This window comes from Eleutherodactylus coqui, chromosome 6 (genome assembly GCF_035609145.1).
Source record: "Eleutherodactylus coqui strain aEleCoq1 chromosome 6, aEleCoq1.hap1, whole genome shotgun sequence".
Taxonomy (NCBI): Eukaryota; Metazoa; Chordata; class Amphibia; order Anura; family Eleutherodactylidae; genus Eleutherodactylus; species Eleutherodactylus coqui.
Window position 1 is genome coordinate 142882446 of NC_089842.1, and position 12952 is coordinate 142895397.

At 48.8% G+C, this 12952-nt stretch overlaps 1 protein-coding gene across 2 annotated transcripts in view; it reads right to left on the reverse strand.

The window, feature by feature from the left end:
- Positions 1-12952, reverse strand: part of LOC136631484 (leukocyte immunoglobulin-like receptor subfamily A member 5) — a 49166-nt gene that overhangs the window by 35033 nt on the left and 1181 nt on the right. For both annotated transcript variants that reach the window (XM_066605785.1, XM_066605784.1), the window contains exon 2: positions 9216-9248. In XM_066605785.1, the coding sequence (XP_066461882.1) occupies positions 9216-9248 (33 nt within the window). The remainder of the gene's footprint in view (positions 1-9215; positions 9249-12952) is intronic.

The window sequence follows — 12952 nt, forward strand, 5'->3', positions numbered from 1 at the left end:
TGATTGAATATAGTCAGTGGGCCCTCCGTTTCCCAAAAAGGGAAACATTCAATTTGTCCTGCAGGCTTGCGCCAATTTATTTGCTGCCTGGGAAAAGTAACCGCTGTGCTGCACTTCATATACCTGCATTTCTGTGCAACACATATCTTATCTGATTGAATATAGTCAGTGGGCCCTCCGTTTCCCAAAAAGGAAAACATTCAATTTGTCCTGCAGGCTTGCGCCAATTTATTTGCTGCCTGTGAAAAGTCTCCGCTGTGCTGCACTTCATATAACTGCATTTCTGTGCAACACATATCTTATCTGATTGAATATAGTCAGTGGGCCCACCGTTTCCCAAAAAGGGAAACATTCTATTTGTCCTGCAGGCTTGCGCCAATTTATTTGCTGCCTGGGAAAAGTCTCCGCTGTGCTGCACTTCATATAACTGCATTTCTGTGCAACACATATCTTATCTGATTGAATATAGTCAGTGGGCCCTCCGTTTCCCAAAAAGGGAAACATTCTATTTGTCCTGCAGGCTTGCGCCAATTTATTTGCTGCCTGGGAAAAGTAACCGCTGTGCTGCACTTCATATACCTGCATTTCTGTGCAACACATATCTTATCTGATTGAATATAGTCAGTGGGCCCTCCGTTTCCCAAAAAGGGAAACATTCAATTTGTCCTGCAGGCTTGCGCCAATTTATTTGCTGCCTGTGAAAAGTCTCCGCTCTGCTACACTTCATATAACTGCATTTCTGTGCAACACATATCTTATCTGATTGAATATAGTCAGTGGGCCCTCCGTTTCCCAAAAGGGGAAAAATTGTATTTGTCCTGCAGTCTTGCGCCAATTTATTTCCTGCCTGGGAAAAGTAACCGCTCTGCTGCACTTCATATAACTGCATTTCTGTGCAACACATATCTTATCTGATTGAATATAGTCAGTGGGCCCTCCGTTTCCCAAAAAGGGAAACATTCTATTTGTCCTGCAGGCTTGCACCAATTTATTTGCTGCCTGTGAAATGTCTCCGCTGTGCTGCACTTCATATAACTGCAGTTCTGTGCAACACATATCTTATCTGATTGAATATAGTCAGTGGGCCCTCCGTTTCCCAAAAAGGGAAACATTCAATTTGTCCTGCAGGCTTGCGCCAATTTATTTGCTGCCTGTGAAAAGTCTCCGCTCTGCTACACTTCATATAACTGCATTTCTGTGCAACACATATCTTATCTGATTGAATATAGTCAGTGGGCCCTCCGTTTCCCAAAAGGGGAAAAATTGTATTTGTCCTGCAGTCTTGCGCCAATTTATTTCCTGCCTGGGAAAAGTAACCGCTCTGCTGCACTTCATATAACTGCATTTCTGTGCAACACATATCTTATCTGATTGAATATAGTCAGTGGGCCCTCCGTTTCCCAAAAAGGGAAACATTCTATTTGTCCTGCAGGCTTGCACCAATTTATTTGCTGCCTGTGAAATGTCTCCGCTGTGCTGCACTTCATATAACTGCAGTTCTGTGCAACACATATCTTATCTGATTGAATATAGTCAGTGGGCCCTCCGTTTCCCAAAAAGGGAAACATTCAATTTGTCCTGCAGGCTTGCGCCAATTTATTTGCTGCCTGTGAAAAGTCTCCGCTCTGCTACACTTCATATAACTGCATTTCTGTGCAACACATATCTTATCTGATTGAATATAGTCAGTGGGCCCTCCGTTTCCCAAAAGGGGAAAAATTGTATTTGTCCTGCAGTCTTGCGCCAATTTATTTCCTGCCTGGGAAAAGTAACCGCTCTGCTGCACTTCATATAACTGCATTTCTGTGCAACACATATCTTATCTGATTGAATATAGTCAGTGGGCCCTCCGTTTCCCAAAAAGGGAAACATTCTATTTGTCCTGCAGGCTTGCACCAATTTATTTGCTGCCTGTGAAATGTCTCCGCTGTGCTGCACTTCATATAACTGCAGTTCTGTGCAACACATATCTTATCTGATTGAATATAGTCAGTGGGCCCTCCGTTTCCCAAAAAGGGAAACATTCTATTTGTCCTGCAGGCTTGCGCCAATTTATTTGCTGCCTGTGAAAAGTAACTGCTCTGCTGCACTTCATATAACTGCATTTCTGTGCAACACATATCTTATCTGATTGAATATAGTCAGTGGGCCCTCCGTTTCCCAAAAAGGGAAACATTCTATTTGTCCTGCAGGCTTGCGCCAATTTATTTGCTGCCTGTGAAAAGTCTCCGCTGTGCTGCACTTCATATAACTGCATTTCTGTGCAACACATATCTTATCTGATTGAATATAGTCAGTGGGCCCTCTGTTTCCCAAAAAGGGAAACATTCTATTTGTCCTGCAGGCTTGCGCCAATTTATTTGCTGCCTGTGAAAAGTAACCGCTCTGCTGCACTTCATATAACTGCATTTCTGTGCAACACATATCTTATCTGATTGAATATAGTCAGTGGGCCCTCCGTTTCCCAAAAAGGGAAACATTCTATTTGTCCTGCAGGCTTGCGCCAATTTATTTCCTGCCTGGGAAATCACTGGTAATACAGCATGCTGAGGGGTAGGGGTAAGCCTAGAGGACGTGGACGTGGCCGAGGACGCGTAGGCCCAAGTGAGGGTGTGGGCACAGGGCGAGCTCCTGATCAAGGTGTATCGCAGCCGACTGCTGCGCGATTAGGAGAGAGGCACGTTTCTGGCGTCCCCACATTCATCGCCCAATTAATGGGTCCACGCGGGAGACCTTTATTAGAAAATGAGCAGTGTGAGCAGGTCCTGTCGTGGATGGCAGAAAGTGCTTCGAGCAAGCTATCATCCACCCACAGTTCTGCGCCGTCCAGTGCTGCAAATCCAAATCCTCTGGCTGCTACTCCTCCTTCCTCCCAGCCTCCTCACTCCACTACAATGACACATGCTCAGGAGCGGGAAGACTCCCAGGAACTGTTCTCGGGCCCCTGCTCAGATTGGGCAGCAGTGGTTCCTCTCCCACCAGAGGAGTTTATCGTCACTGATGCCCAACCATTGGAAAGTTCCCGGGGTCCGGGGGATGAGGCTGGGGACTTCCGGCAACTGTCTCACGACCTTTCAGTGGGTGAGGAGGACGATGACGATGAGACACAGTTGTCTTGCAGTGAGGTAGTAGTAAGGGCAGTAAGTCCGAGGGAGGAGCGCACAGAGGATTCGGAGGAAGAGCAGCAGGACGATGAGGTGACTGACCCCACCTGGTGTGCAACGCCTACACAGGACAGGTCTTCAGAGGGGGAGGTACGGGCAGCAGCAGGGCAGGTTGCAAGAGGCAGTGCGGTGTCCAGGGGTAGAGGCAGGGCCAGACCAAATAATCCACCAACTGTTTCCCAAAGCACACCCTCGCGCCATGCCACCCTGCAGAGGCCGAGGTGCTCTAAGGTCTGGCAGTTTTTCACAGAGACGCCTGACGACCGACCGAACAGTGGTGTGCAACCTTTGTCGCGCCAAGATCAGCCGGGGAGCCACCACCACCAGCATGCGCAGACATATGATGGCCAAGCACCCCACAAGGTGGGACGAAGGCCGTTCACCGCCTCCGGTTTGCACCGCTGCCTCTCCCCCTGTGCCCCAACCTGCCACTGAGATCCAACCCCGCTCTGAGGACACAGGCACTACCGTCTCCTGGCCTGCACCCACACCCTCACCTCCGCTGTCCTCGGCCCCATCCACCAATGTCTCGCACCGCACCGTCCAGCCGTCGCTAGCGCAAGTGTTTGAGCGCAAGCGCAAGTACGCCGCCACGCACCCGCACGCTCAAGCGTTAACCGTCCACATAGCCAAATTTATCAGCCTTGAGATGCTGCCGTATAGGGTTGTGGAAACGGAGTCCTTCAAAAGTATGATGGAGGCGGCGGCCCCGCGCTACTCAGTTCCCAGTCGCCACTACTTTTCCCGATGTGCCGTCCCAGCCCTGCACGACCACGTCTCCCGCAACATTGTACGCACCCTCATCAACGCGGTTACTGCCAAGGTCCACTTAACAATGGACACGTGGACAAGCACAGGCGGGCAGGGCCACTATATCTCCCTGACGGCACATTGGGTGAATTTAGTGGAGGCTGGGACAGAGTCAGAGCCTGGGACCGCTCACGTCCTACCCACCCCCAGAATTGCGGGTCCCAGCTCGGTGCTGGTATCTGCGGCGGTGTATGCTTCCTCCACTAAAGCACCCTCCTCCTCCTCCGCAACCTCTGTCTCGCAATCAAGATGTGTCAGCAGCAGCAGGACGTCGCCAGCAGTCGGTGTCGCGCGGCGTGGCAGCACAGCGGTGGGCAAGCGTCAGCAGGCCGTGCTGAAACTACTCAGCTTAGGAGATAAGAGGCACACGGCCCACGAACTGCTGCAGGGTCTGACAGAGCAGACCGACCGCTGGCTTGCGCCGCTGAGCCTCCAACCGGGCATGGTCGTGTGTGACAACGGCCGTAACCTGGTGGCGGCTCTGCAGCTCGGCAGCCTCACGCACGTGCCATGCCTGGCCCACGTCTTTAATTTGGTGGTTCAGCGCTTTCTGAAAAGCTACCCACGCTTGTCAGACCTGCTCATAAAGGTGCGCCGGCTCTGCGCACATTTCCGCAAGTCCCACACGGACGCTGCCACACTGCGGACACTGCAACATCGGTTTAATCTGCCAGTGCACCGACTGCTGTGCGACGTGCCCACACGGTGGAACTCTACGCTCCACATGTTGGCCAGGCTCTATGAGTAGCGTAGAGCTATAGTGGAATACCAACTCCAACATGGGCGGCGCAGTGGGAGTCAGCCTCCTCAATTCTATACAGAAGAGTGGGCCTGGTTGGCAGACATCTGCCAGGTCCTTGGAAACTTTGAGCAGTCTACCCAGGTGGTGAGCGGCGATGCTGCAATCATTAGCGTCACCATTCCTCTGCTATGCATCTTGAGAAGTTCCCTGCAAACCATAAAGGCAGCCGCTTTGCGCTCGGAAACAGAGCCGGGGGAAGACAGTATGTCGCTGGATAGTCAGAGCACCCTCCTGTCTATATCTCAGCGCGTTCAGGAGGAGGAGGAGGAGCATGAGGAGGATGAGGAGGAGGGGGAAGAGACAGCTTGGCCCACTGCTGACGGTACCCATGCTGCTTGCCTGTCATCATTTCAGCGTGTATGGCCTGAGGAGGAGGAGGAGGAGGAGGAGGATCCTGAAAGTGATCTTCCTAGTGCGGACAGCCATGTGTTGCGTACAGGTACCCTGGCACACATGGCTGACTTCATGTTAGGATGCCTTTCTCGTGACCCTCGCGTTACACGCATTCTGGCCACTACGGATTACTGGGTGTACACACTGCTCGACCCACGCTATAAGGAGAACCTTCCCACTCTCATTCCCGAAGAGGAAAGGGGTTCGAGAGTGTTGCTATACCACAGGACCCTGGCGGACAAGCTGATGGTAAAATTCCCATCCGACAGCGCTAGTGGCAGAAGGCGCAGTTCCGAGGGCCAGGTAGCAGGGGAGGTGCGGAGATCGAGCAGCATGTACAGCCCAGGCAGTGCAACAGTCTTTAAGGGCCTGGACAGCTTTATGGCTCCCCAGCAAGACTGTGTCACCGCTCCCCAGTCAAGGCTGAGTCAGCGGGAGCACTGTAAAAGGATGGTGAGGGAGTACGTAGCCGATCGCACGACCGTCCTCCGTGACGCCTCTGCCACCTACAACTACTGGGTGTCGAAGCTGGACACGTGGCCTGAACTAGCGCTGTATGCCCTGGAGGTGCTTGCTTGTCCTGCGGCTAGCGTCTTGTCGGAGAGGGTGTTTAGTGCGGCTGGGGGAATCATCACAGATAAGCGTACCCGCCTGTCAACCGACAGTGCCGACAGGCTAACACTCATCAAGATGAACAAAGCCTGGATTTCCCCAGACTTCTCTTCTCCACCAGCGGACAGCAGCGATACCTAAGCAATACGTAGGCTGCACCCGCGGATGGAAGCATCGTTCTCTCTCACCATCCAAAACGGGGACATTTCTGCTTCATCAATCTGTGTATAATATTCCTCCTCCTCCTCCTGCTCCTCCTCCTGAAACCTCACGTAATCACGCTGAACGGGCAATTTTTCTTAGGGCCACAAGGCTCACTCATATAATTTTTCTAAAAAATTTTTATACGTTTCAATGCTCTTAAAAGCGTTGGAGCTTTAACTTGAAACAATTTTTCGTTAAACTGGGCTGCCTCCAGGCCTAGTTACCACTTAAGCCACATTAACCAAAGCGATTAATGGGTTTCACCTGCCATCTTGGTTGGGCATGGCCAATTTTTACTGAGGTACATTAGTACTGTTGGTACACCAATTTTTTTGGGCCCTCACCTACAGTGTAATCATAGCAATTTCTATGTTCTTCGCCTGCACTCATGGTACAGAAAGGTGTGTGGGGTTGGCCTACACTTTAGCTACATAAATGTAACTTGGGCCTTGGCTATACTGCAGCTACTGAAATGGAACTAAGACTGCGCTCCCACTATACTGCTGCTTCGGAATTGTTCCTGGGGCCTGTGTAGGCTGCTACTATTACTTAAATGGAACTTAGACTATGCTCCTCCTATACTGCTGCTTCGGAATTGTTACTGGGGCCTGTCTTGAGTGCTACTATTACTGAAATGGAACGAAGACTGCGCTCCCACTATACTGCTGCTTCGGAATTGTTACTGGGGCCTGTCTTGAGTGCTACTATTACTGAAATGGAACTAATACTGTGCTCCCCCTATAATGCTGCTAGTGATATGTTAGTGGGGCCTGTCCTAATGCTACGGCTGAAATGTTACGAATTATGGGCTCTGCCTATACCGCTGCTAATGGTATGTCTCTGGGGTGTGGAAACAGAGGCTTCCCAAAGACATGATGGCGGCGAGGCCATTTCTCACCAACGCGGTTACTGTTAAGGTGCATATAACCACGGACACGTGGAGAGGACACGTAGTGCCTCAAAAACATCCCCCTCCTCCTCCAACAATGAAAACATTCTTGGCAAATGCCTTTGCATTGGTTCGTCTGGTGGCAGTCCAAGAATTTCACCTTTACCGACACAACAAGAGAGCCCCCCCACCATCCCCCCGCCACGGCCCACTTAATCCTGGCCACATTCCGAAAACCAACAAAATAAAACCGCGCTACTAGGTCCGCAGTCACCACCACATTACCACCAACGCGGTTACTGTTAAGGTGCATATAACCACGGACACGTGGAGAGGACACGTAGTGCCTCAAAAACATCCCCCTACTCCTCCAACAATGAAAACATTCTTGGCAAATGCCTTTGCATTGGTTCGTCTGGTGGCAGTCCAAGAATTTCACCTTTACCGACACAACAAGAGAGCCCCCCCACCATCCCCCCGCCACGGCCCACTTAATCCTGGCCACATTCCGAAAACCAACAAAATAAAACCTCGCTACTAGGTCCACAGTCACCACCACATTACCACCAACGCGGTTACTGTTAAGGTGCATATAACCACGGACACGTGGAGAGGACACGTAGTGCCTCAAAAACATCCCCCGCCACGGCCAACTTAATCCTGGCCACATTCCGAAAACCAACAAAATACAACCGTGCTACTAGGTCCGCAGTCACCACCACATTACCACCAACGCGGTTACTGTTAAGGTACATATTACCAGTCTGACTGGGGCATGCAGACACCTTGACAGAATGAATAGTGTGTGGCACATAGGTTCCCCATTGCTATGCCCACGTGTGCAGCTCCTGATGGCGGTGGCACAGGATTATATTTCTCATTGCTTCTGTACAGCATTGTGGGCTATCGCCCCACCACTTTTAAAGAGGGTCGCTGCCTAGCCGTGCCAACCCTCTGCAGTGTGTGCCTGCAGTTCCTCCTCATGGCAGACGCACTTATAAATAGACATGAGGGTGGTGTGGCATGAGGGCAGCTGAAGGCTGCACAGGGACAGTTTGGTGTGCGCTGTGGACACTGCGTCGTGCAGGGGGGAGGGGGGTTGGGCAGCATGTAACCCAGGATAAGTGGCAGCAGAGTGTCATGCAGGCAGTGATTGTGCTTTGTTGGAGATAGTGTGGTGCTTAGCTAAGGTATGCCATGCTAATGAGGGCTTTTCAGAAGTAAAAGTTGTTGGGAGGGGGGGGGGGGGGCGCCCACTCTTGCCGGTATTGTGGCTTAATAGTGGGACCTGTGAACTTGAGATGCAGCCCAACATGTAGCCCCTCGCCTGCCCTATCCGTTGCTGTGTCGTTCCCATCACTTTCTTGAATTGCCCAGATTTTCACACACGGAAACCTTAGCGAGCATCGGCGAAATACAAAAATGCTCTGGTCGCCCATTGACTTCAATGGGGTTCGTTACTCGAAACGAACCCTCGAGCATTGTGAAAATTTCGTCCCGAGTAACGAGCACCCGAGCATTTTGGTGCTCGCTCATCTCTATTTCCTATATATGAGTGCACATAAAAATGTTATCCCTATAGTACTTATATTGTAGGTACACTGTAGAATTACCAATACTTATCTTTTGTACATAAATGTCAGTAAATTGCCGTGTCCCAGACTTAGGTCCACACAGTACTGTAATTGTCTCTTGTGGAGTGTGCGATTGTATATGTGATTTATTGTCTGTCACCTGTACTTGACTTACTGAGAAGTGGAAGAACAGGAATAGAAGGATTATTAGGAGATTGAGGGGAGAAGGGGAGCAGACGTGACTTGAACTGAATTCAAATAATCTGTTCGACTAGCCAAATGTCTGAGATGTCTCAAACTTTGAAGCAATAACACCAAGATGATCCTTCTAGTTTATATAACCACCTGTGGATGATTGCAGCTAGACTTGACCCAAGTGCTCAGAAACATTTTTTGGTTAATGTAAATTTCTATTCATTTGATTTCTCTAGTTAGAGCTATGAAATGTTGTTTTTTTCCCTGGTTTTGATTATTACTAGGGGTCTGATCCATGGGAGACCTTTTTTTGGATGCATGCGGAATATTATTCCATGAGATTGTTTTTTTTTGTGGTCTATTTGTCTTTGGTCTTGGTATTATACTATTCACTACCTCAGATTCATAGACTCAAAATACAATTTTTCAACAAAAACAGCATTATACTGTGGCATTATCCCTGAAAAGTTCTACTGAATCCTGTTATTTTCTGGAATCTGTAATATGTTTTCTTGACTCTTTAGCAATTAAAAATTGATAATCACAATGTGCAAAAAAATATCTGTACTCACCCCAAGCTAAATGTAATGCAGGTAGCAGAATATCTGGAAGTTAAGATGCATTCAGTTAAAACCAAGAGAAAAACTTTTTGCTGATAATTGAGTTGTAGGTTTTACTAAAACTCCTTCCCTATGCAGTATAATAGCAAGCCAGCATAAACTCTCCTCTCCCCGCTCCTGCTGTGCCCCTGCTGCTGCTCGGCCCTTTACTTCTTAGTTTATTTACAGGCTGCTCCTGCCTGTTTACGGTACATCACAGTTGATGCAGCCAATAACAGAGCCGCTATAAACAGGTTGGGGGAGCCTGTATGAGTAAATGTGACGTCAGAGGAAATGCCCAGAGTGGCAGCGCAGAAAACAGTGGGGAGAGGTGAGTACATGCTAGTTGGTTAATTTACTACAAGGAGAAGGAGTTTTAGTGAAAATCTACAACTTAGACAACCCCTTTAAAATCAATGGAATGACAATAAATTAAATTGGTTTTTGACCGTAATGATACATTCATACATAAAGTTTTTTGTGCAGTTTCTTGTAGTATCAGGAAAACCACAAGAAAGACACGTAGCTCATGTACATAATCCTAAATATTATTTCACTGTGAAAGTGCCCCAGAAATATTAGATTAGATAATCTGTTCTATTATTAAAATATAACTTTTATTATAGGACTTTATTTAAAATAAGCTAAATCACACCACCAAATGGCCCAGCACACATCAGGAAACTAGATGAACATAAACATACAAACACCCAAAGAACATACAGGACAGGGGGTAGGTATATCACCTTATTGTGGTGATCCACTATACCGATGTTAAAGGAGATGTCTCGAGGCAGGAGTGGATTTTTTTTTTTGCCCAGTCCCCCTAATTAAGCATACATTATTAAGCCCCCCTGTAAATGACTTTTCTAGCTGGTTTGTACTTACCGTTCCAGCGTTTCAGCAACTTATAAAAATTTTCCCAAGATGGCCGCCGGCTCTTTTCCCATCGCTTGCTGTAGCCCGACGTGCGCGCTCCCGAGACGCTACCAGCTGTGTCTCCCTGACAACCAGATGCCCCGCAGCTGCCGATCGGACCCCTGGAGTGAACACGGCCGACCAGTCACCCACCGCCAGGCAGCAGGTAACCGGCGCAGCCCCCCCCATCGCAGCGACAGCCCCCCCATCACAGCGGCAGCCCCCCCCGACACAGCGACAGCCCCCCAATCGCAGCGACCCCCCCCCATCGCAGCGGCAGCCCCCCGGCACAGCAACAGCCCCCGGCACAGCGACAGCCCCCCCATCGCAGCGACAGCCCCCCCGGCACAGCGACAGCCCCCCCCCATCGCAGCGACAGCCCCCCCATCGCAGCGGCAGCCCCCCCCCCCCGGCACAGCGACAGCCCCCCCATCGCAGCGGCAGCCCCCCCCGGCACAGCGACAGCCCCCCCATTGCAGCGACAGCCCCCCCGGCACAGCGACGACAGCCCCCCCCGGCGCAGCGGCAGCCCCCCCGGCCCATCACTTACCTGGACGGCAGGACGGCGGGACAGCTGGGCGGCTTCTCGGCTGGGCGGCTCTGCACCTTCCTCTAACAGAGGATGGTACAGAATGGCCGCTCCAGCGCGCTCCCGAGCAGTGACAGCTCGTCTGCGCATGCGCAGAAGAGCTGTAGCGGGGAGCACACTGAAGCGGCTCGTGCTGAAAGGAGAAGACCGGACTGCGCAAGCGCGTTTAAAACAGCAAGCTGCCAGCGAATTTAGACGGAACCATGGAGACGAGGACGCTAGCAACGGAGCAGGTAAGTGAATAACTTCTGTATGGCTCATATTTAATGCACGATGTATATTACAAAGTGCATTAATATGGCCATACAGAAGTGTATAACCCCACTTCGTTTTGCGAGACAACCCCTTTAATTACCGTTCCCTTAATAGATTTACAGGTATGGTTATATTACTATTTATACAGTGGTAATAACGGTATCAATTTTATTTCAGAAGGCTAAGGATGATAGATAAATAATATTTAATTGACGCGTTTCTACGGCCCTGATGTAATAAGTGAGCCGATTCATCAGGATCAAGACAAATAGCCTCTGTATATTGTACTCAAATACCCAAATGAAAAATGGTTCGTAGGGCTTATAGCACTCATATGTAGTTAGTTCGTGATTATTTATATTGTCCTTCGAGAGATACAGGTGGTCGGCGCCTGCGACCGATAATACCACTGATTTATACTGTATTTAGCATAGTGGTATATTTGCCTGGGCACAGAATTGCCTGAAGTGTTTCTAGTACTTGTGATGGAGTAGTTCAGAGAGTTAAAGAGTGTAACCCAATTATATGGGGATATCCCCTCTTTTTGCGATCAGAGCCGATGTTGGCACTTGCATCAAATATGTGGATGATGTGGTATTTGATGCTTATACACACATCTCCAAAGTGTTTATGCCCAATGGCTAAAGATCGCACTGTTTAATATATCAGTGTAAGAGTGCTCTGTTTTTAGGCTAGGAGGACTGATAGTCATCAGAGCATCCACTTAAGATAGTACAGATAAAGCCCTGAGAAATTCAGATAACATATCTCTCAGTTTTGGGCAAGGAAGCCTGCACTCTGTGAGCAGTTTCTAAAATGTGGCTTAGGAGCCATATCACGGTGGCAATGAGTGAAGCATGCTTTTTGTAATTTCGTGCAACATTGAAGGTAGAGGATCTGGATGACTAATAGAATTAGGTGATCCTGACGCCAGTGCCTGGATTAAAAATGCTTGGTAGCGAAATAAGACTAACACACGTATGTAGGTAAATGACAGGCACACCATTTTCTTTCAGGCCCGTGGTTGTTTACATTATTCTTGAGCCCCAAAAATTGCATATACAACTTGTATATACACTGTTTAACACTTTATACATGGAAAAACAAACTTTGAGAAAGCAGCATTTGAGCTAAGGAAGAGCTATATAGAGATCTGACGAGAAAATACCTCTTATCAACCTCACTAACAGTTTTGCCTTTCCTGAAACACTGTGCTTAAATTTTCTTTAGTACTCACAAACGTCCATGAAGATTCTCTACTTCCTGTCTGAAGCTTTGCGGCTGTATTGCTGCCTGGTAGAAAGCAAAGCTGGCTTGAATGGACTTCAGGTTTGGGAAAATAAACAGCTTTGCAGTGTCTGGGTGATTTCTGGGCTACACACAGGATTTCTTGCAAGTTTACATAAGGAGTCTCTAATTACAGCAGGACAGAAGAGAAGGGAGAAGCTGGGTCTTCACATGGATATCCGCTTCCTCTCGTGTCTATCTCAGCTCCTCTCTCTCCCATTCGACTGATCTCTTCACTTTCTCACTCCATACTGCCTACCACCCTTCACTTTCGTCTTCTAACACTGTTATCAATTTTTAAGTGCGCAATACAAAATAAGCCGGAACCCCCAGCTTTTTTCCTTACTCCAGGGGCTTGTCCCAGCTTAGCTCCAACTAACTGATTTACGATGATGCCTAAACAATATTAACTGTTTAGTTTCATGACTCCCTCTTCTTATTAAATGAAGTCCAGCATAACTACCCTTTGTTAAGTGACCTGAAAGTTAGAATAGTTGTTCTTAACTTGCAGGTAAAGTACAGTCCCGGTCAGTACAGGATGACTGTCCCAGTGACTGTCACTTTTGTACTTGTACACAGGAACAATAGTCCATTAGAGAATGGAGGTGGAGCATGCTGGAGATCTCTACCGGCCACATCAATTCACTGCAAACAGGCAATT